At 46.0% G+C, this 23,975-nt stretch overlaps 1 protein-coding gene across 5 annotated transcripts in view; it reads left to right on the top strand.

The window, feature by feature from the left end:
• The first annotated feature begins 2,557 nt into the window (after nucleotides 1-2,557).
• LOC140724037 (uncharacterized) overlaps nucleotides 2,558-23,975 on the top strand; it is a 388,007-nt gene continuing 366,589 nt past the window's right edge. Inside the window, exons 1-5 of one of the 5 annotated variants that reach the window (XM_073038530.1) lie at nucleotides 2,580-2,648; nucleotides 5,114-5,208; nucleotides 6,307-6,475; nucleotides 10,339-10,395; nucleotides 16,600-18,972. In XM_073038530.1, coding sequence (XP_072894631.1) covers nucleotides 17,007-18,128 — 1,122 coding nt within the window. In that variant the 5' untranslated portion in view covers nucleotides 2,580-2,648; nucleotides 5,114-5,208; nucleotides 6,307-6,475; nucleotides 10,339-10,395; nucleotides 16,600-17,006 and the 3' untranslated portion in view covers nucleotides 18,129-18,972. Of the gene's footprint in view, nucleotides 2,649-5,113; nucleotides 5,209-6,306; nucleotides 6,476-10,338; nucleotides 10,396-16,599; nucleotides 18,973-23,975 lie in introns of those variants that run through there. The other 4 variants (XM_073038533.1, XM_073038532.1, XM_073038531.1 and 1 more) reach the window with 4 other exon arrangements.

Genomic DNA, 23,975 nt, shown 5'->3' on the forward strand with positions numbered 1-23,975 from the left:
GTTCATCCTCTCTGGAATTAATTTATCTTCTGTAGCCCGGTGTTGCCCCAACCACTCAGCTCCCACCCCTATCACTATTTCCACCTTCCCACCTCCCCCCACACCTGGATCCACCTCACACTCCCCAGCTCTTGCCCCATCCCCACCCCTCACCTCTTTTCTCTGACTATTTCCCGTCCACTCTCAGTCCAGAGGGAGGGTCTCGGCCCGAAATGTTGACGGTCCATTTCCCTCCACAGATGCTGCCCGACCCACTGAGTTCCTCCGGCAGTTTGTTCTTTGGTCTGTATAACCCGTGTTAGTATGGGGAGCGGGATTTTACACCATATTCCAGGGACAGTCTCAACAAAGCACTATGTACTGATTGCAAAGCTATGAAATTGCCTCCCGTTCCCCAACTCCACTCTTTCTGCGTCACCAGTGACGACAGTTTGCCGGTGTTTGCCCCCCAATGTGGTGAATCCCTCTGCTCGCCACCACCGTGGCCTCAGACATTTCCACAGATGAGCCCCTCCTGTCCCCACCGGGACAAACATCCTGTCCGCCCCGTCTCTCACCATCTTCATCCTTTCAGTAAAATCCCCCTCTCCCTCCTCACCACGGGGAACCGGCATCAAACCGACGGGCCGAGCGGTCTCCTCCTACCTCTCAGTGATACATCAGACTCCGGCCGCAGGAGACGCTGCACAAACTCCCCAACTTCCCTCGGAGGGAAATAGAAATCAGAAAGCGGACATTTACATTGAGATTTGTTCCGCTCTGTCCAGACTCCGGCACCGCAGCGAGAGACGAACTCAGCGGGGTAACGCCCTCTCGGCTTGTCCGCTTTCTCTATTGGGTGTAACCAGTGATTGACATTCCTGCGCACCAATGGAAAAAGCGCAGCTCTTGAAGCTTTGTTTTTCAGCGGTGGGGGAGGGGATGGTCACGTGATTGGTAGCTCAGCCGTTAAACCGATAAAGCTCGAGCTCTCCAGCGCGGGGGTGACGTAAACACCGCGCACGCGAGGGCAGGTCCCGGTGTGGGGAGCTCCCGTGTGACGTCAGTCGCGTGGGGGGGGCTGTGTGACGTCACCCGTGGGAGAGCGCTCCCATTTAAAAACACCTGAATGGACGTTTCTGATGATTTCAGTGGGACAACAACATTAATCACGGGTTTCATCACTGAATCCAGTGTTGTGAGATGTAAAGTCCCCTGTTATGTGTCCGGCTGTGCCGTGCTGTTGGTGGAGTGGGCAGCGTAGTGTTTGTCTCGATTCGGGTCACAACACCAGAATTGCCAGCGGGGTCCACACACAGTGTATTAGTCAACAGAAGATCTCTCGTCCCTGCAGTCTTTGTCTCCTGGTAAACTCAACACCCTGACAATGTGGACCATAGACACCCCTTCCTCTTTAAAGTCAGTCATTCATTCAGACAGCTGATCGCTGAGAGGAATTATATTTATTGGTCATTAAAGTTCGCCCAGATTCGTTTGGACGGATTTGATGTGGAGTTCGGGGTGTCACAGTGAAAGGGCCAGACGGCCAAACTCTCTCCGTTGTCCAAACATCCTTCCAGGTGAGGCGACACTTCACCTGTGAATCTTCCAGGATTGCCTATTGTGTCCGCTGCTCCCGATGCGGCCGCCTCTACACTGGTGACACCAGCTCCTCCGCAGTTGTGCGGGGTAGGGTTGTATTTTTTGGGGGGACGGATCGATATTATTGTTCCCTTTTGTGCTTGGGGGGTGGGTTTTGGGGGTCGATGATCGGGATGCCGTTCTTTTTGATGCGGGGGGTGGGGTGGGAATTTGATTTTTCTCTCTGAACGACTTTCATGCTCTTTCTTTGTTTTGTGGTTCTCTGGAAAAAAAAACGCAAGAGTTGTTTATGGATACCTGCTTTGTTAATAAACTGACCTTTGAACTATCCGCTCCCAGCGGGACTTCCCGGTGTCCAAACATTTTCATTCCGATTCCCATTCCCGATCCGACGTGACAACCCATCCCCTCCTCTTGTGCCAAGTTAAGGCCACCCTCAAGGTCCAGGATCTGCACCTTATATTCCGTCTGGGTAGCGCCCCCCCCCCCATAACCTGATGGCATGAATATCGATTTCTCTTTCCGGTGAACAAATCTTCCCTCCCACTCCCTCTTTTCCTCTCTGACGTCTCACGACTGTTGACTCTTTTCGATAGATGCTTGCGGGATCTGCTGAGTTCTGCCAGCATTTTGTTTGTGTTGCTCTGGATTTCCTGCATCTGCAGACTTTAAAGAGCAACCACGAGGAAATCTGCAGATGCAGGAAATCCAAACAACACACACAAAATGCTGGTGGGACACAGCAGGCCAGGCAGCATCTATAAGGACAGTGCTTCTCCTTATAGATGCTGCCTGGCCTGCTGTGTCCCACCAGCATTTTGTGTGTATTATCTGCAGACTTTGCCGCGTTTGTGATTTGCCCCTCCGATCACAGGAGGCGCTGCAGTGACCGCTGGCCACTCGTGGCGATGTGCAGACCTCCGGCCGCTGGTGTCGCTGTACGGACCTCCGGCCACTGGCGACGATGTGCAGACCTCCAGCCACCGGTGGTGCTGCGGAAAAACCTCCCGTTAAACGCATGCGCAGTGCCAATGCAGCTGTTGGGGGGTTCTTCGACTGGAGTGGGGGTGAGTGGGGTCTGATCTCGGCGGATTTCTGTAAATTGGGGGCCGGTTGCATTGGGAAAGGGCCGGGCCCGAGCTCTGCCGGACGGCTGGAGCAGGGGTGCAATGCCAATCTTTTAGCTGCCGGAGCTGTACGAGCGGTGATTGATAAGTTAGTGGCCTATGTTAGAAGGCCTAAAGTTATACTGCTCTCGGTACATAAACTTGCAGTTCAACTCTTTGAGTGATTATGCAGAAATTTTGAAATTAAAACTCTTGCGGTATTTCTGTTTCAGATAATGGAAAATGGCTAGTTTTTCTGAAATCGACCGTCCACCTTAGGCCACGATTTTATCAATCATCCCTCGTGTGTCACACCTAATTTGTGTACCTGCTCCTTTCATGTGCTGGGCAACTTCCTTGACTTCCTTCCCCCATTCATGTGATGAGCACGTACACAAATTGGGTGTATGTGTGTGTGTATATATATATATATATATATATATATATATATATATATATATATATATATATGAATAGGGCTTTTTATAATGTCAAATACTAAACAAATATGAAAGAAATATATATGAATTCCAGAGCTCCACAGAAATACGGTGATAGTTAAGACATTAACAAGATTCTTGCCAATCTCTGCATTTCAGTATATAACTGGTACAATAAATCTTAACACTTTGCCCTAATTGGGTGGCAATGGAGTTCAGCTCCACTAAAGAATTATCTGTCTTTGCACTCCCCAGTAGTCTGTCCAGATTAATAGCTAATCCTCTTGTTAGACACACTTTGCGTATATGGGCTCAGTTTAGGAAATGCTATGGTTTCCATGGTTTTTCTGTTTCCAGCCCTGTCGTACATAATCACCTTTTTTTTTTACCTACTACGTACGATTCAGCATTCCATGTTTGGTATAGGAAGGGCATTAGACATTTTGAAGATCTTTTCATTAATAATCACTTCGCTTCTTTTAAGCAGCTCTCTGTTAAGTTCAATCTGCCCAATGTTCATTTTTTTAGATATCTCCAAATTAGACGCTTTATTGCTCCTTTAATTCCTAACTTTCCTGAAATGCCTGCGAAAAATGCTATGGACTTATTTCTTTCCATTAATCCACTAGGTAAAGGTTTAATATCAATCATTCGAGATAAATTAGCAGCCTTACGATGGGCCCCTGTGGATAAAATTAAAATGACCTGGGAGCAGGATTTAAATACCTCCTTATCTGATGAGAGCTGGGACTCGATTCTCAAATCGGTTAACTCAACCTCTCTTTATGCTCGCCATTGCCTTTTACAGTTTAAGATTGTTCATAGAGCCCATATGTCTAAATCTAAACTATCTCGATTCTACCCTAACATTAGTCCGCTCTGTGATAAATGCAAGAGTGGCGAGGCCTCTCTCATTCATATGTTCCTGGTTCTGTCCTAGCTTGGAGAAATTTTGGAAAGATGTCTTCACTACGTTATCATATATTCTGAATCAGCACCAAGAACCAAACCCCTTAATTGCTTTGTTCGGTTTCTGGGGCGAGACAGATTTACGTTTGAGTCCGACCAAATGCCGAATATTATCCTTTGCCTCTCTCCTGGCTAGACGCTTGATCCTCCTTAGATGGAGAGATGTTGCCCCGCCCACTCATGCTCAATGGCTTAATGACATTATGGCCTGCTTGGACCTCGAAAAAATTCACTATTCAGTTCTTAATTTGGATCTAAAGTTCCATAAGGTCTGGGGACCTTTTATCGAGTACTTTCATAACCTTCCTCTTGACTAGGGTTTTTTTTCTTTTTCGGTCCCTTGCTTTCAGCTCCCTTTTTTTTCTGGTAGTAGGCATTATTATCCTCTGTTGCTAAGTGTATTCACAGTCTGGGAGTTTGATTGTCCTGATTTATATTCTCTATATTGTGTTGTGGTTGGTCTGGAGTTTTTTTTTGTGTTGTGGGGCTTGGGGAGGATACTAAGTTTACTTGTCTTCAATTTAGGTGCTTTTTAAAAAATTCTCTTTCTTTGTAACATATTGTCATTGTATGCTTAATTTTGCACTGTATTAATGTTCCTCATTGCGATTTGGGGTTTTTTAATTTGTAAAATGTATAAAAAAACTAATAAAAAAAAGAAAAGAAAAAACATATAACACTTAATTTAATAATATGACAAAGTATTGCACGGTTGCATTCACTAATTATCATAAAATATAATTACCAAGCAAGTGAAGTAACGTCGTTTGCTTCGAAGCCATAGGATTGTTAGTGAGAAAAAATTTACTTTTGCATTAGCGAGTAATCCACGGACCACCACAGTCACAGCTGCAGGATTTCACCAAAAACGATCAAATATCCTATCCTAATGTTATTAGTGGTATTCCCCCCCCATCCACCAGCCCCAATCCCCAACCCCCGCTTCCGTAAAATTCCCTCAATTTAATATGCAGCTGCTGTTAAATTCCCCGCTTGTTTATTTTGATTTTTTTACAGTGGTGCTCCGGTGAGCTCCGGCAGCACTGCACCCCTGTTTAGATCCAAGTAACATGGACCCGGGGATCAAGCTGCCCAGGTTTACGAGGTGTTGAGTGAGTATTTCTGGTCTGGGATCAACTGTTTTTTTTTCTGGAGTTCCTTTGGAAGCGTTGCTGCTAATCTGAGGAGAGAATGAGTTTGTATTCCATCCTGTTCTGTGTTTGAACCAGTAGAAATAGACCTGGGGGGGTTCAGTGTTTGAACTGTGTTTGGAAATTCCTCCTCGCTGTCACTTGTCTGTTAGACAGTGGAGATCAAACAGAAACTCAGGTTGCTGGAGATCTGCACTAAAATGAAAAATTGTGAATCCATTCTGACAAATGATTGTGAACCTGAATCGTTAAATTTGTTTCTCTCCCCACAGCAGTTCCTTACCTGTTGAGCGATTCAGGTGAATCCGGTTTCTTTTTATTCCATTCACTCTGGAATGGTTTAAATTTCCTGATTGTCTGTTGTACTTGGGAATGTGTTCAGTGCAGTTGTTGCTAATGAGATTCACGTGAATAATCTCAGGAATGATCGGCTTTATGTATGAGGAGCATTTGATGGTTCTGGGGTTGTGCTCAATGGAGTTCAGACGGGGGTGAAAGGGGACGGGGTGGTTAAGTAAACCTACCAAATGCTGAAAAGCCTGGATACAGTGGACATGGAGAGGATGTTTCCATTAGATGGAGAGTCTGGGTTCTGAGAGCACACTCAGAATAAAGATGCTTCCCTTTAAAACTGAGATGAGAAAAATTTCTTCAGCCAAAAGATGTCTGATCTGTGGAATTTGTTGCCGCAGAGGTTGTTTGAGGCTGCCATTTGGGTATATTTATGACAGAGATTATTATATTCATGATTGCTAAGTAGCTTCTGAGTTACAGGTGGAAGGCAGGAATATGGTGTTGGAATAAGTCTCAGCCATGGTTCAGTGGTGGAGCAGACTCGATGGATCGAATCACCTAATTCTGTTCCTGCATCTTATATCTGACCATGACTGAACGATGACTCCTTCCTATCCCATATCAGGTTTTGTGATGTGTCAGGGACAATTACAGATTTGTTCACTGAGATCGTTATATTTGTCTTCGATATTTAGATTTCAGTGAGCAGAAATATTTTGTTCTCCTTTGTATTGTTAACGTGCTTCATTATCATTTATGTTAAAGTTAGACCTGTGGTGAGAGATTTATTGGAAGAAAAGCCCACAACTGGAAGCAAACCACGACTGAAGATGAGGGAACAGCAACACGTGAACCAGCCCGAGGACTGAGAGCATCAACTGGAGAGAAACCTTCTGACTCGGAGTTTCCATTGATTCAGTCAGGAGAAAGTTTGGTGAGTCTCATTTACTCGAATACTGGTCCTTTAGACATCACATAACTGTAAAAGGAAGGTAGGGAATAGTTGGAGTGAGACTGAATGTGACCAGAAATACCAGTTATGCCTCTATCAGACCCAGTTGCAATCACTCCAGGTCTGTAACGTGCTGTCAGTATCCCAGCTCTTTAAACTCACACACATTCCCTCAGTGTTTGCTCATTTGAAGAGCTTGCATCTTCTGAAGTAGCTTTTGGTCGGTTCTGAGTGTGGAGAGGGAAAGAGGGATGTTTATATTTACTATCCTGCAAAAGGAGGTAGTTGTTTGCAATTACTTGCTGCAAACTCACTACCCGTACCCTGTACATTCTCAACCAGATTATTGACATAGATGACAAGTAGCAATGGGTGTCACCCTGGGGAGCTCCAGGAGGCACGGGCCTTGACTCCAATAAACAGCCTCCCATTATCACCAACACACACAAAATGCTGGTGGAACACAGCAGGCCAGGCAGCATCTATAAGGAGAAACACTGTCGACCTCTGGTGCTTTCCCCCTCCCCCTTTCTTTCTCCCGAGGCCTCCTGTCCCATGATCCTTTCCCTTCTCCAGCTCTGTATCACTTTCGCCAATCACCTTTCCAGCTTTTAGCTTTATCCCACCCCCTCCGGTCTACTCCTATCATTTCACATTTTCCCCTCCCCCACTACTTTCAAATCTCTTAGTATCTTTCCTTTCAGTTAGTCCTGACGAAGGGTCTCAGCCCAAAATGTCGACAGTGCTTCACCTTATAGATGCTGCCTGGCCTGCTGTGTTCCACCAGCATTTTGTGTGTGTTGTTTGAATTTCCAGCATCTGCAGATTTCCTCATGTTTGCTCCCATCATCACTATCTGCTTCCTACCATTGAGCTGTTCCCAGACTCTGGGCTCTGTGACAAACACAATGGTAGCAGCAAGATTAGACAGTGATTAATATAAAGAGAGATTTGTTGCTTCCTGAAAGCTGTCTGATGCAATGGACCAGATCCGCCCTTGCTCACAACTAAATCTGCCCTAGGACTCATCCGCCCGGGTCGCACTGTGTCCGATAACCCACATCCCCAACCTCCCTCCACCCCATCGGTAACCCCACAACATTCCCACCATTTACCCCACACCCGTACATGTAGACAGATCCTCGTCACCGACATCCACTCTCACAGCTTGGGGAACCAGAACTAACTGATCCTACATTCCCGGCCCAGACTATGCAGCCGTTTGGCTCGGACCCAGCCCTTTCCCACTGCAACTGCCCTTCGATTTACACAAACCCGAGATCAGCTCCTTCCTCATCGCCGCCCAACCAGGCTCAGAGCTCGTTAAGAAGCCTCATGTGTGGCACTTTGTCAAAGGTCTGAAATTCCACGTACACAATATCTACCAATTCTCCTTTGTCCACCCTGCTTATTATTTCAATCATAATTAAAGCAATCCACCAAATTTATCAGGCAATCCTTCATTGCCTATTCCAGTGGGGGTGATCCTGAGGCTGAGCCAGGATCCTCAAGTGTGGCACAAGGTCGGCCAAGTAGCAACAACCACTCCAACCCTCATCCCCCCTCGAGAACCCGTCTGGTAGGGTGTGGTTCCATGCCGCTGCCCTGTTCTGTCTCCCGGCAGCCAGGGATAGGCCCTATTTCCCCAAACTCAATAAGTTCCATTTAGTGGTCCAGGGGTATCATAAGTTTGACTCTTGGTACAGTTACTACTTCCCACTTGATAGGGTGCACTCTCATTCTGGTTACACCAACAAGTAGCACTAGCCACTGCTGGAGATGTAACTCTTATCCCCGGCCATAGCTTGGAGGGGTCTTGTGGAGGAGATCTACGTCTCCAACCCTCAAAGCAACACCATCCCCAGTCTCACCTTCCAGACCTGGATATGGTGCAATTGACAATGCTACCATTACGGCTATCAGAAAACACCATAACTGAATTTACTGCGCTAGTATTCAGGGGCACCAGTGACATAGGGATCATAGTCTGACCATGTTGGGGAATTTCATCACATACCCAACATGCTCCCCGCTCCACGTGCTTAGCCTTGGTGTGGCAGAGGGACAGTAAACTGTTAAACTGGGGGCCTCCCAAGACAGGGACAGGTTCCCTTAGGGTCATTAAAATCAGCATTAACCAGTACATTATTCAGTCCTTATCAGTTCTGCCAGTAACGTGTTTACAGTCCGTTCGATGTATCCGCCGGACCTGCCCTTCCACCATCACTACAAGAGGTGTTGTCAGTAGCACTTGGTACAGTCCTCTCCACCTCGGTCCCAACTTCTTACCATCCCAGTTCCTGAGCAGGACAAAATCTCCAGTCTTGATGGTGGAGTGGTGACCTTTAGTTTGGGTTTTGTCCTCTCGATAGGCCTGTCATACCTGTGAATGCAAGCCTTGGAGAGTTTTAGTTAATTTTCCCATCTCCTCCCCCAAGGTGTGCATATCCAATGTTGCAGGTAAGCTCTGAGGGAGGAGCGGCAAACAAGGTCGGGATCCCCATGGGGTTCTCATGGGCTTCCCGTAGATAATTTCTGCAGGTGACAGCCCTGTCTTACTTGATGGCGTGATTCTCATATGGAATAGGACTAAGGGTAAAACCTTCAACCAGGTCAATCCATTTTCTTGTCTAAGTTTTGCCAACTTATCTTTCAACTGGCTCCTTCCACTATGTCGCTGCATTCAGATGATGGGTGCAGTGGAACTGCTGTTTTATAGCAAGTTCTTTACAGATTTCCTCATTTATTTTGGCCCATTGTCCTAGCTGATCATTTCTGGAAGTCCATAGTGAGGAGTTATTTATTTTAGCAATATTTTCACAGCAGTCATAGTGGTGGTATTAGTTGTAGGAACAGCTTCAATCCATCTGCTAAATCCATCTACTATCACTGAGCAATACCTATAACAATGTACTCTAGGTAATTCTATAAACTCAAGTTGCAAACAAGAAAAAGGTCCACCAGGCAAGGGGGTATTTCCAGAACCACAAGGCATCCCCTTTCCAGCATTTGTTTTTTTTTACAATTTAAGCATGCTTTGGCTCATTTTTCAGCTGCTTTCTGGAAATCAAGGTTGTAATAATGTGTTAACCATTCCTTCCTTGCCCAAGTGTGTACAATTATGTACATAATCTATCAAAATTGGTAAGAACACGGAGGGAACACAGACCTTTCACGCAGGGGTCACCCATAAATCGGTCTGAGGTTCGAGGTGGCAACCCATTTGGGACCATAGTTTGTGCTCTCCTTCAGGGGTGTTCGTCCTCCAGTTAGTTACATATTTCACCGATGTCTGGCATATCCATCGTTAGATTTTGTCTAATTGCTCGCTGGGTTCCCGAGGGGACTAAACGTGTGGTATTCAAGGCTGTCTGTTTGGCAGCAGCATCAGCCCCAGCATTACCTTTAAATATGTCATCACATTCCCCAGTATGGGCAGCACATTTAATAATAGTCAAAACTCGAGGTAGCTGTAGAGCGGTGAGTAAGTTGTCTACAAAGGTGGCATTACTAATGGGGTGGCCAGAGGAAGTCAGGAATCCCCAAAGCCCCGTAGTCAGTTCAAAATGGGAGTCCGTGTAAAAGTCCGCACTTTAGTCTGTTGCTAGGATACAGGCAGGAGTCAGAGCAAACAGCTCAGCCTTCTGGGCAGAGACAGCTGATTCAAAAGAGGCCTGCTCAATTACACTGGCATGCAAAAGCTTGGGCACCCCGGTTAAAGTTTCTGTTACTGTGAATAGTTAAACGAGTAAAAGTTGAACTGATTTCCAAAAGGCATAAGTTAAAGATGACACATTTCTTTAATATTTTAAACAAGAAAACTTTTTTATTTCCATCTTTTACAGTTTCAAAATAACAAAAAAGGAAAAGGGCCTGAAGCAAAAGTTTGGGCACCCTGCATGGTCAGTACTTAGTAACACCCCCTTTGGCAAGTATCACAGCTTGTAAATGCTTTTTGTAGCCAGCTAAGAGTCTTTCAATTCTTGTTTGGGGGATTTTCGCCCATTCTTCCTTGCAAAAGGGTTCTAGTTCTGTGGATTCTTGAGCTGTCTTGCATGCACTGATCTTCTGAGGTCTATCCACAGATTCTCGATGATGTTTAGGTCGGGGGACTGTGAGGGCCATGGCAAAACCTTTTGCTTGCACCTCATGAGGTAGTCCATTGTGGATTTTGAGGTGTGTTTAGGGTCATTATCTTGTTGTAGAAGCCATCCTCTTTTCATGTTCAGCTTTTTTACAGACAGTGTGATGTTTGCTCACAGAATTTGCTAGTATTTAATTTAATTCATTATTTCCTCTACCAGTAATTGTTCCCCGTGTGACTGGCTGTAACACAAGCCAAAAGCATGATCGATCCACCCCCGTGCTTAACAGTTGGAGAGGGGTTCTTCTCATGAAATTCTGCACCCTTTTTTCTCCAAACAATCCTTTGCTCATTGCAGTCAAAAGGCTCTATTTTAACTTCATCGGTCCACACGACTTGTTTCCAAAATGCATCAGACTTGTTTAGATGTTCCTTTGAACCTTCTGAATAGAACTCTGGGCACCTTGGCTTTAACCCAGGGCAAACTGAAACAGTGATATGGGGAAGGACCAGTCCTGTCTGTTGCCAAAGCAAATCAGGAACTTCAGGCAGTAATGCGCTGCCCTCTTATCCTTTAATCTCTCCAATCACCATTACTGGGAACTTCTGTCCCTCAAGGGGGGCATAATACTGGCTTTCCTCAGTTGAGCACCCCGGAGGGTCATAGCACAGAGTCACATGAGGGTCGGCCGCTGGCAGAAGGGGTTCAAACACAGTGGAGTCCAGATTAAGTGCCCACTGGGGGGGTGTCAGCAACTGGGGAAGATGTCGGTTGTTCACTAGTCCCAGGGTGACACCCTTGTCCACACAGAGAATCTCGACTTCCAACGGACAGAGCAAGTCTCTCCCTGCTAGATTACACCCCGACTGGTGGTGACTGTAAATGAAACTTCACACTGGTTCCCCTGGAATTCCACCTGCTGTGGCTGAGTACGTGAATATGTACGTACCCTGCCTTTGAACCCAGACAGAGTGATTGTCTGATAGCTGTTTTCCCTTTTCCGATACCATTTCCTGATCGAGAGTGGTTGTGGTTGTCCCCATATAAATCAGAAATGGAACCGGAATTCGAGCAACTTGCAATATTACATTGGGCTCTTCCTGAGGGGTGGTACTCTTGGTTGGAAGCATACTTGTTTGTCAATTTCTAAATAGGCTGTTGTCCCCACCTGTCCCTTGGTATGTTTTTGTTCCCATTTCTGATCCCCACATATAGCCCTCTCGTGTCCTCCTTCCTGCTGAACAGATTCATCTTTAATAATAGTTCCCTTCGGGGTTGATCGGGATTTGACAGTTGGGTCAAAGCTCGTCACATTCCATTTCGGTCCTTGTCAGGCCAATCCATACTATTTGTTTTAATCATGTTGGCTAACTTAATTGGTAAGCATTGGAGCCGTTAGGGGTTAAACTGGGGGGATGGATTCCCATCTTTAAATGCTTGGTCTCCTGTGAAAGTGCCGTAGCAGGACATAAATCGCTCCTGATAGTCTGGTCCCGATTCCGCAGGCTTCGGTTTGCATTTAAGTACTTCAGTGATGTTTACAGGTTGCTGGAGAGCCCTTTCCAAGGCTTGAATAATCTGGTCTGTCTGTTCATTCTCATTATGGTTTCCCGTCTGTAACTCCTGATAGGTTTGGTATCTCAATTCTGCCTTCCATTTCCACCCCTCATCAGCTGAGAGAATCATGCAGCAGAGACCGAATAAATCTTGCCAGGTCGCCATCACGGTCACTGTCCCCAAACAGGGTCGGTATGCCAGACATGTGTTCAGGATCCATTGTTTCCCTATCAGTTCGAACTTCAGACTGACATTCCAGCCCTGCTGTCCTATCTAGGCCAGCCTTGGTTTGCTTACGTTGTTTCCCTGCTCTCGTTTTCGGCGCCAATCCACCCTTTCACGCTCCGCTTTTAGCCTCTCCGAACCTTTGACTTTCCTTCTGTGGCACATACCTCTATCCCTTTGTCACATGCATTATTCCTCCAACTTGCTAATAATGTACCATTCCACTTTACATTTGGCTTTTCCTTCCTTTCCCTTTTCAGTAATTTCCACTTCTTTCCACAGTTCTTTCTCCATATCAAATTTACTGCTTGTTCTCATGAGGTAATATCACAGGCTCCCCCCCAGTGGCCATATTGGGTGCCCGGTCAGTCTCCGCAGTCCCCAGAGTGGTCCAGCCGCTTACTCAGCCCGTCTGCTTGGCACTCCCTATATTGGGATCCTGTTGGTGACGCCAAATGTTAAAGTTGAATCTGAATAAAACACGAGAGACCAGCTTCTTATCGTCACCACGGTTTATTGTGCATTCTCCTGTAGGAGTTTGAGACCCAGTTGTCAAAGGGAAGGCACGTAAGCACTGCCACCATCTGACAAGTGGACTGACTCTGTCAGGTTACAGCTGTGTATTTATACATGAACCCAGACATTTATACATAGTAACCCCACACAGTACTATTGCAAGATGTTATTTGAACTGGTATGCCCACCGTCTGTTGGTGTAAAACTTAATTACTTAGATAAGAGAGTTCACTGAATCAAGGTCTTAATTACAGATGTATGTACTGTCCCGTCCTTATCAGTTATTCCCTTTGCAAAGCCCTGACTCAATTACAGACTGATGTTCATTCCTGTCCTTATGAGCAAGTCCTCCTCCCTTTACTCAAACGAGGGTACAATGTATAATGTTATCAGCTCTCAGTGTGTAATGAGCCTGTCTTAGTTAACCGCTGAAGATACAGTTTACATCAGTTCAGAAATTCCTATTCAGTCCCAATTATTCTTTTAGGCAGAGGTTACAGAGGTTCAAAATGATTTTTTTATATATCCTCAATTCCTCAGGAGTGTTCAGGGGAAATATTTATACCAATATAGAAACTGGTGTTACCTGTGTCTTTTGTGGTGATGCAAAAGTTGCTGGAGAATTTACAAGTGGGAAGAAGTGGAGTGATATTTGGAAATCTGACATTTTAAAGTGCAATTTAGCAAGAAAACCACATATGGACAACGTACAAAAGCTCTGGTGACAAAATCTTTCATTACCCGTTACAAACCTGCTACATAGGTTGTGTGAGAGTACAGATGAACTCGATCGAACTCAGAGGAGAGTAAAGTTCTTATGGATAATGCTTTGCTAGCTCTTAAGATGAATACCTCTCTATATAAAATTCACTGTGCACATGTCACTCGGAAAAATGCACAGTACGAGATTTATGTGCACACTGGTCATTACAAATTAGAGGGGACATTGGTGGGAAGGTGGGGAGACCTCCAGTGTCCCTGATGCCCTCACCTACAAGATGTGCATCCAGCTGCAGCTTGTAACCCTGCACTTCAAAGAGTTGGAACTTGAAATGGATGAAATCCGGATCATCCAGGAGTTGGAGGGGGTGATAGATATGACATGCAAAGAGGTAAGTTACACCCAAGGTGCAGGACTCAGGAAACTGGATGAGATTCAGGAACAGGAATGAGGTTAAACAGCCACTGCGGAGTACTCTTGTGACCATTCCCCACAACAACAGGTGAACCACTTTAGAAACTGCTGGGGGGATTACCTGGCAGAGGAAAGTCAAAGGGGTGATAGGGGATTCATTAGTTAGGGGAACAGAACAAGAGGGGATGAATATCCTTGTGGTAAGGCTTGCTAATGCTAGTGTGAGGGGAGGGGTGATGTGGTTAAAATAAGTTGTAGGGGGATCGGGAGCCAGAATGACAGAACAGATAGTGGAGAGGGTGAATTGAATTGAATTGATTTTTTTACATACATCCTTCATGTACATGAGAAGTAGAAATGTTTTTGTTACATCTCCGTCTAAATGTGGAATATATAGTAATTTATAATAGTTCATACACGGGACAGTGAATATAACATAGATATCAATGAATCAGTCTGATGGACTGGTGGAAGATGATGTCCCAGAGCCTGTTGGTCCCTTTGCTGTGGTACAGTTTCCTGGACCTAGCAGCAGGAACAGTTTGTGGTTGTGGTGAATAGAGTGTCCAATATCCTTCGGGCCCTTTTTACGCACCTGTCTCGGCAAATGTCCTGAATAGTGGAAAGTTCACTTCTACAGAGTCAGCAATCAAATGGTTAAGCATGGTGCGATGAATGTGCTGAGCTGTGTATATCACAATGCAGGAAGCATCGTAGGAAAGCCAGATAAGCTGAGGACAGGGAATTATGATGTTGTAGCCATTACTGGGAGTTGGTTGCACCCAACAGTCTGAGGGATTTAGAGGAACAAATTTGTAGACAGATCGCAGACCATGCCAAGAAACAAGGGTTGATTCAGTTGGTGATTTTAAGTTTCCATATATTGACTGGGACTCTTGTACTGTAAAAGGACTAGATGGGGTAGAGTTTGTCAAATGTGATCTTAATCAGTACATAGATTTCCCGATGTAGAAGTGTGCAGTAAGCTGTTGGGAACTGATCCAGGGCTTATGACAGAAATTAGTGATCATAATGCCATGAGATTCAAAGTAAATATGGAAAAAGAGAGGTCTGGACCCACGGGTTGAGATTCTCAATTGGAGAAAGGTCAATTTTGATGGTATCAGAAAGGATCTGACAAGTGTGGTTTGGGACAGGCTGTTTTCTGGCAAAGGAGTACTTGTAAGTGGGAGGCCTTCAGAAGTGAAATTTTGAGGGTGTAGAGTTTGTATGTGCCTGTCAAAATAAAAGTTGACAGGTTACTGGTGCAGGGAACCTTGGTTTTCAGGAGATATTGGGGCCCCGGATATTTTGTTCCTCTGAATGCCTCAGACTGTTGGGTGCTGCCAAGACTCATTAATGACTGACTCATTAATCATCATTCCACACCCTGAACTCATCTGACTTTTTTTAAGTCGTCTTCTGTTGGTTTCTAAACGCTTCCCAATAGTTTTTGCTCTTTTATTTGCCCTCTCTTTGGCTTCTATGTTGGCTTTGGCTCCTCATTCCAGCCACAGTTGTGTCCTCCTGCCTTTCCAATGCTTCCACTTCTTTGGGATGTATCGATAACTCAGCTCCCGAATTGCTCCCAGAATCACCAGCCATTGCTGCTCCGTTGTCACTCCTACCTTTCCCCATCCAAACAAGTTTGTCCAGCTTCTCTGTCACAGAAACCTGGAGAAGTTCAGTACAGAAACAGGCTACTTGGCCCATCTAGTCAATGCTGAAAAAGCATTTAAGCTGTCTAATGCAACTACCTGCACCGGAACCATCGCCCTCCATACCCCTACCATCCAGGCTCCCATCCAAACTTCTTTAAAATGGTGAAACTGAGCTCATATTCATCACTCATGCTGACATCTCATTCCACACTCTCACAACTATTTCAGTGAAGAGCTTTTCCACACGCTCCCGTTAAATTTTCACCTTTGCCACTTACCCATGATCCTCTGGTTGTCATCCCACCCAACCTCAGTGGAAAATGCTGCTTGCATTTACCCTATCTGTACCCTAATAATTTTGTATACTTGTAACAAAACCTCAAAGCAATGTATGATTCCCTTGTTTATGTTTAGAGCATATTTTAGGTGAAAAGATGACGAGGGGCATTCATTGTATGGATAGCCGGAGGTTTTTTTACCAGGTCCAAGATGGCTAAAATGAGGCTCATAGTTTTAAGGTGCTTGGAAATAGAGGGGATGTCGGGTATTTTTTTACACAGAGAGTGGTGGGTGCGTGGAATGCACTGCCGGCTTTGTGTGAGAATATTTCAGTTACTGTGGGGCCAGGCACCCGTGTAGCTCAGTGGGAACAGGGAATAATACCAATGGAGAGAGTCAAACTGAGCCAGGTCACATATTGGAGACGGCAGAAATGCCCCATTCTTATAGAGACAGGAAGAGCATCAGAGAATTTGATGGTTATTCCAGATACCAGCACTGTGCCCAGTTAGAAGATGATTTCTCTCTCCAACTTGGGTTGAACTTCACTGTAACAGTGTGATGCCAGATCACACCTTAGCAAATCAAGTGATCTCATCTGAAATGTTGTCCTTCCCCCACTGATGGATTTTGTAAATCTTTTTCCAGGTTAAAAATGACGAGGAATTTGTCTACAGGAATCTCAAACAGATTACACCAGTTTTGCTGTCTCTGTCCAGATATTTAAGAAGTGCAGCAAGGGATTCACTCAATCATCCTTCCTGCTCAGACTGTGGAGAGGGATTCACTCGATCATATGACCAACTGGCATGCCCGTTATTTTACACAGGGGACAGATCATTCACCTGCTCAGACAGTGGGAATTGATTCACTCGGTCATTTCAACTGAATGTACATCAGCAAATTCACACTGGGACAAGGCCATTCACCTGTTCTGTGTGTGAGAACGGATCCAGTGGTCGTCCCACCTGTGGACACACCAGTCAGTTCACACTGGGCAGAAGTAGGTCATGTGCTGAATTTGTGGGGAAAGCTTCATTCGGTCATCTGACATAATGGCTCACCAGCGAGTTCACACCGGGGAGCGTCCGTTCACCTGCTCAGACTGTGGGAAGGGATCGACTTGCTCATCTAACCTGAAGGAACATCAGCGAGTTCACACTGGCGAGAGGCCTTTCACCTGCTCAGACTGCGGGAAGGGATTCACACAGTCCTCCTCCCTCGTGGCACACCAGCGAGTTCACACTGGCGAGAGGCCTTTCACCTGCTCAGACTGCGGGAAGGGATTCACACAGTCCTCCTACCTCGTGGCACACCAGGGAGTTCACACTGGAGAGAGGCCGTTCACCTGCTCGGACTGCGGGAAGGGATTCACTTGCTCATCTAACCTGAAGGTACATCAGCGAGTTCACACTGGAGAGAGGCCATTCACCTGCTCAGACTGTGGGAAGGGATTCACTCGGTCAGCCGACCTAATGGCTCACCATCGAGTTCACACTGGGGAGAGGCCATTCACCTGCTCAGACTGTGGAAAAGGATTCACTCGGTCATCCACCCTAATGGCTCACCATCGAGTTCACACTGGGGAGAGGCCATTCACCTGCTCAGACTGTGGAAAAGGATTCACTCGGTCATCCACCCTAATGGTACACCAGCGAGTTCACACCAGGGAGCAGCAGTTCACCTGCTCAGACTGTGGGAAGGGATTCAATTGCTCATATAACCTGAAGGTACATCAGCGAGTTCACACTGGTGAGAGGCCTTTCACCTGCTCAGACTGTGGGAGGAGATTCACTCGATCATCTGACCTAATAGCTCACCATCGAGTTCACACTGGAGAGAGGCCGTTCACCTGCTCAGACTGTGGGAAGGGATTCAATTGCTCATATAACCTGAAGGTACATCAGCGAGTTCACACTGGGGAGAGGCCATTCACCTGCTCAGACTGTGGGAGGAGATTCACTCGATCATCTGACCTAATAGCTCACCATCGAGTTCACACTGGAGAGAGGCCGTTCACCTGCTCAGACTGTGGGAAGGGATTCACTTGCTCATCTAACCTGAAGGTACATCAGCGAGTTCACACTGGGGAGAGGCCATTCACCTGCTCAGTGTGTGGGAAGGGATTCACTCAGTCATCTCAACTACAGAAACACCAGCGAGTTCACACTGGGTAGAGGTCATTTACCTGCTCAGACATTGGGAAGAGTTTCTCACAGCCATCTCCATCAAATGTGCATCATTGAGTTCACACTGGGGAGAGGCCGTTCACCTGCTGTGATTGTGGGAAGCGATTCACTCAGTCATCTCGGCTTATGTAACTCTCGCTTCGGCTAGCAGCTTAATATAGGGGGTGATAGCCCCCCCCCCAGCCCGGCCGAACTAGAGAAATCTTGTTTGGGTGAATGCTGTGTGATGTGTCCCCTGTTACAAATGTTCCCCGAAATAACAAACAGTACACAGTATCCGATTAAACTATTGAGCTTTATAATACTTACTTTGAATACAGGGTTAGCAAAGTAAACAAAAAAAGAAGAAAAAGAGCCCACTGTCTCCATTTGCATCTTTTCATCTCCCCCAGCAAAAGACCACAAAAATCTCTCTTCCAGACTCACAAGAAAGAACATTTCTATCATCGGATAGCCCCGCACTCAATAACCCGTATCTCTAGTTGTATCGTAAACATTGCTGCTGCAGAGAAACCATTACCTCAGCAGTGAAACATTGCAGAGAGGCCATTACATTAGCAGTGAAACCTTACGGCATGTTACACTTGTGACACACTGTTCACATTGAGGAGAAAGTTTCAATGAGCTGCATGCTGGATATTTGTCCATCACCGTTGCTGAATGCAATTTCGAGAGTGACTGTCGGTGCTGAACTCTGCAATTATTGATGCGATTCACCACACCCAGTTCTGCACCCTGGTCACTGGGCATGGGAGGAGTTTCTTCTTTCACCTTTAATGGGACTGGTGTTTAATATTCTGGATCTGAGACAAATAAATCAGTTTATTTTAAACTCTGTCTCTGGTACTTAAGTGAATTTCTAACACACCTAGTGTACAGTAGAGAGTCAACTCTGGCCAGCTGTATCCTGCCAGTGATTCTGTTCCATGACAGTCCTTTCAAATCCTCCCCTGTATGGCCAAAACGGCATGGTTTTCCTCTTCCCAGACAGATCTGTTGGAATTCTTTGGTGAAATGAGAAAGGTGGTGGATGTTGTTTGTTTGGATTTTCAGATGGTTTTGAACAAGGTGCTGCACCTGAAGCTGCTTAACAAGACACCAGTTCATGGTATTTGATGTCTCTGTGCCTGTTCCCGCTGAAGTTTAGAATTATGGGCGGGGTGTGGAGTTGTGGGGGCGGGGTTCCCAAATACTGTAAAGCCAGGACAGAGAGGATATGGAGAGGATGTTTCCCATAATACGGAGCCCAGGTCCAGGGATACACCCTCAGACTACAGGGAAATCAATTCAGATGAGGAGGAAGTCTTACGATATCATGTTTATTCAGCATGACCGTGTCTGATCTATGCTTCTGTGCCCTTTCCCCTGTATCTCCAGCTCAAATGTACCCAGCCACCCGCCTACACTCAGATAGATAGACACTTCATTGATCCTAAAGGAATTTACATGGAAGATTTAGAATTTTAGAAAATTCCATATGTCTCCATTTAAAATGAGTGGCCCTTTTCGATCCCTGTCAGTTTCTCTCTCACTGATCAACAGAGATATCAAAAGGCCCGTCCCTTTCCCTCGTATATCTCCACCGGCTCAATCCCTGGTTTCTATCCCAGTTTAACTCCCCATCTCTCTTCCCTCCCATATTCCCTTCAATCTCTCTCCTCCGTCATTCTCTCCCATGCCTCCTTCTGCCCCCTCACTCGCTCCCTGTTTATTTCTCACCCACATCCATCTCCCCGCCATTCTCTCCCCTCGCTGGTTGTCGCCACCATCTCTCTCCCCTGTTTCTTGCCTCCGCCACTTACCTCTCATCTCTCCTCAGTCTGTCTCACTACCACTCCTACTGTCTCTCGATTCTCTCTCCCTCTCTTTCAATACCACCACTCAGCCTGTTCTCTCTTCTCTCTCTCTCTCTCCTCCAATCTATCTCTCCCTCCCCCTCTCACTTTCCCACTGTCCCTTCTCTCCTTCTGCCTCTTCCTCTATCTCTCTGTCTCTTTCTTTCCCTCCTCTGCTTCATTCAACTCCCAAGTGCCAGTAAGTTCCGATGTCACCGTTGCACATTGAAAGGTGCTATTATGGAGTGAACATAGGCCGAGGATCCAGGTCGGTCTGTAAAGGAGGGGTGTGGTTTGTAGACAGAAAGTGGAGTAGAGAAGTGAGAGTGAGAGGAAGTTGGGGTGAGCAGAGTAAGAGAGGGAGGTGAGGAAGTGGGAGAGGTATTATTAAGATAAGAGTGGAGAGGGGAAGGGAGAGTGAGAGTAGATGGAGGAGAGAAGCAGAGAGGAATGTGTGCTGAGGTTTGAGCGGAGGGTGAGGGGTAGGGAGAAAGGGACTGACAGATCTGGTGAGCGCACTAGAGAGAGGAAGGAGCAAGATGTTGAGGGAGCTGCACACACTCAGTGTTGAGGGAGTTGCATTTCCTCTGTCCCACTCACAGTAACTCTTCTAAGGATGTATTTGCATCAACAAAAGCAGGATTCAACACGCTGCGAGCGTGTGCTATTCTGAACTGAAATGAAAGCTCAACCCAGAAAGATGAAGAAATGATCACAATGGAACAGTGATCCCCTCTGGGGGCAGTTACGTGTCCTAAGATGGCTTTAGGAGCAAATAGCACTCGCCGGGGGTGGGGGGCATTCGAGATTCCTGGCGGGGCAATAAGCTGCCTCTAACTTGCGGTATCAGACCTGATCGACCGTTAGTAGAGCAGGTACTTCCAAAAAGGATGTGGCACTGGAATAAAGGAAGAAGCATCGCACTGCAGGCCTTGAGCATTCGTCGTCACAACGGGTCTGACACTTGGCGATCTCGTCCGACCGAACCAACCTAACAGACGTCGTTGGGGATTAGCAACGAGGGTGCTCGGCATTTCGCCTTGACTTGCGGCACTGGGGCTAAAATAGGCTGGGAAACACTGCTATAGAAGAAAGAGTTAGCCAATAAATTAGCATAATCGTCCATGGATGAGATCCCCACGATGTGAGCAAAGGAGGAAAGCGTCCAACGTCAGGCTCAAAGCTGGAGACCTCTTCCCAGAAACTGCGTAGTTCCTTGTGTCAATACAGGACCAGGCGGTTGACACAGAAATAACAAAAATGCACATTAAAAGAGTCACAAACTCAAGACGAAGTGTTGTGCTCTAAAGCAGAATATGCCGTTTGATTGCTGACAAAGACGCCATCAAGTGGCAAGCATCATTCACCAAAATCCTGCTTTATGAGACGATCATGAAAGATACTATAGATGACAATCAATACAAACCTGATCCAGTTTTAGATTCGGAGTCAAACAATTGCATTGCTACCAATCCGTTATCAGAGATAGGGCGATACATGATCCTGTCCGGATATAATATCACAGGATAAACATGCAAATTAGATTTACTGAATAGATACAGGCATTCCGACACACACAGCACGCTGAAATCAATAAGTGAAAAAACCTGAAATATCCCATGGCGTTGATAGCAGTGTGACGTCATTCACTGGCTCTCATTTTGGAAGGGATTCAATCGGCCATCGCAGATACACCAACAGCTTCGCACCCGGAAGCGACCGTTCACCTGCTCCGTGTCTGTGAAGAGACTCATTCAGTTAACCCATCTTGTGTTGTTCCAGTGAGTTCACAATAAATAGAGGCCACATTTCTGTCCGGAGTGAGCAAAGAGATTTACTCAGTCATCCCAGCTGCGGCAATAGGGATGGAAGTTCAAATTAGTTCTGTGTTAAATGTTTAACCATCACGGTGACTGAAGGCAGCTGCAGGTTCATGAGGGACTGTTACTGTCAGATTCTGCAGTTCTTGCGGCTGCTCATCGCACCCAGGACTGAACCCTGGTCACTGAGCATTGGAGGAGTCTGTTCTGCTGATGTTAGCCTTAAACTAGACTGGTGTTTAATATTACGTTCACTCTCTACTACACTCACAATGTACACTAGAGAGACCACTCAATCCATCTGGTCCCAGCCCACGTTTCTGTTCCATATCAGTATTTTAAAGTGTATCTCTGCCGTTTGTCTCTCATACTCTCTGTTGCAAATAGTCACTACTCCGTGGGAGAAGAGATTTCCCTTGAATTTCATAGAATCATAGAAATCTGCAGCAAATTACAGGTCCTTCAGCCCACAATGTTGTGCCGACCATGTACCCTACTCTAGAAACTGCTAGAATTACCCTACCGCAGAGCCCTCTAATTTTCTAAGTTCCATGAACCTATCTAAGATTCTCTTAACAGACCCTATTGTATCTGCCTCTACTACTTCAAGCACCTTAAACTATTTTCATTCATTTCAAAGGACTGGGCCTCAGACAGCTGGGTTGTTGCAATTCATCTCTCAAGTCTGACAGTAGACTAGCGAGTGAATCTTCGATGGAGCAGAGTCAGAAACCAATGAGTTGCCAGCACCAGTCAGGGCTTTGGGGCTCCAGAAAAAGATGGGGTCTGGAGGTTTTGAGCGGGAGGAGGGAAGAGGAACCAGACCAGCAGGATCTGGCTATGAATAAAAGATGAGAAACATTTGGAAACTGGTTAATTGAAAAACAAATTGGTTAATTTCTACAAAATATTGCAGGTAATCAGCAGACCAGGCAGCAAATGTGGAGAGGAATAAATGGACAGCATTTTAGCCGAGCCCCTTCAGCATGCCTAGACGGTGTACTCCTCTGCTTAGTTGCTGCCTGAACTGCAGAGTTCCTTCAGCATTGTGTGTGCTTGCGTTCCTCTTTTTCCAGCAACTGCAGAAACATGCCCACTCTGGGTGATCAGAATGGTAATCTATACGGGAGACAAAGTAGATGGGGGAGGTTTTAAATAGTAGTTTTACATCCGTATTTACTCAGGAGATGGACACAGAGTCTGGAGAAGTGAGACAAAGCAGCATCAACCTCATGGACCCTGTACAGATTACAGAGGTGGAGGTGTTTGCTGTCTTAAGGCAAATTGCCATGGATCAATCCCCGGGCCTGAAAAGTTGTTCCCTGGGACCCTGTGGAAGACAAGTGCAGAAATTGTCGGAGCCCAAGTACAGATATTTAAATCATCCTTAGTGACAGGTGAGGTACTGGAGGATTGGAGGACAGCCAATGTTGTTCCGCTGTTCAAGAAAGCCTCTAAAATTAAACTAAGAAATTGTACATTGGTGAGCTTGTCATCAGTTGTGGGAAAGTTAATGTAACGTAAGTGCAGGAACTCGATATACAAGTTTTTGGATAGATGTGGACTGATTAAGGATAGATAGCATAGCTTTGTGCAGGGCAGGTCATGTCTAACCAATCTTATAGAGTCTCTTGAGGAAGTTATCAGGAAAGTGGATGAAGGCAAGGCTGCTGATGTTGTCTACATGGACTTTAGCAAGCCACTTGGCAAAGTCTCACATTGGAGGTTGGTCAAGAAGTTTCAGACATTCAGCATTCAAGATAAGATAGTAAATTGGACGAGACACAGTCTTTGGGAGAAGCCAGAGTGTGGTAGCAGATGGTTGCCTCTCTGACCGGAGGCCTGTGACTAGTGGTGTGCCACAGGGATCAGTACTGGATCTGTTGTTGTTTGTCATCTATATCAGTAATCTGGATGATAGTATGGTTAGCTGGATCAGCAAATATGTGGATCACACCAAGTCTGGGAGTTTAGCGGACTGTGAGCAGACTATCATGGCTTGCAGTGCGAACTGCACCAGCTGGAAAGATGGTTTGAGAAATGGAAAATGGAATTTAATGCAGACAAGTGTGAGGTGTTGCACTTTGGCAGGACCTATTAGGGTAGGTCTTACACAGTGATTGGTCGGGAACTGAGAAGTGTTGTAGAGGAAAGGAATCTGGGAATACAGGTCTATATTT

Source organism: Hemitrygon akajei, unplaced genomic scaffold (genome assembly GCF_048418815.1).
Source record: "Hemitrygon akajei unplaced genomic scaffold, sHemAka1.3 Scf000154, whole genome shotgun sequence".
Taxonomy (NCBI): Eukaryota; Metazoa; Chordata; class Chondrichthyes; order Myliobatiformes; family Dasyatidae; genus Hemitrygon; species Hemitrygon akajei.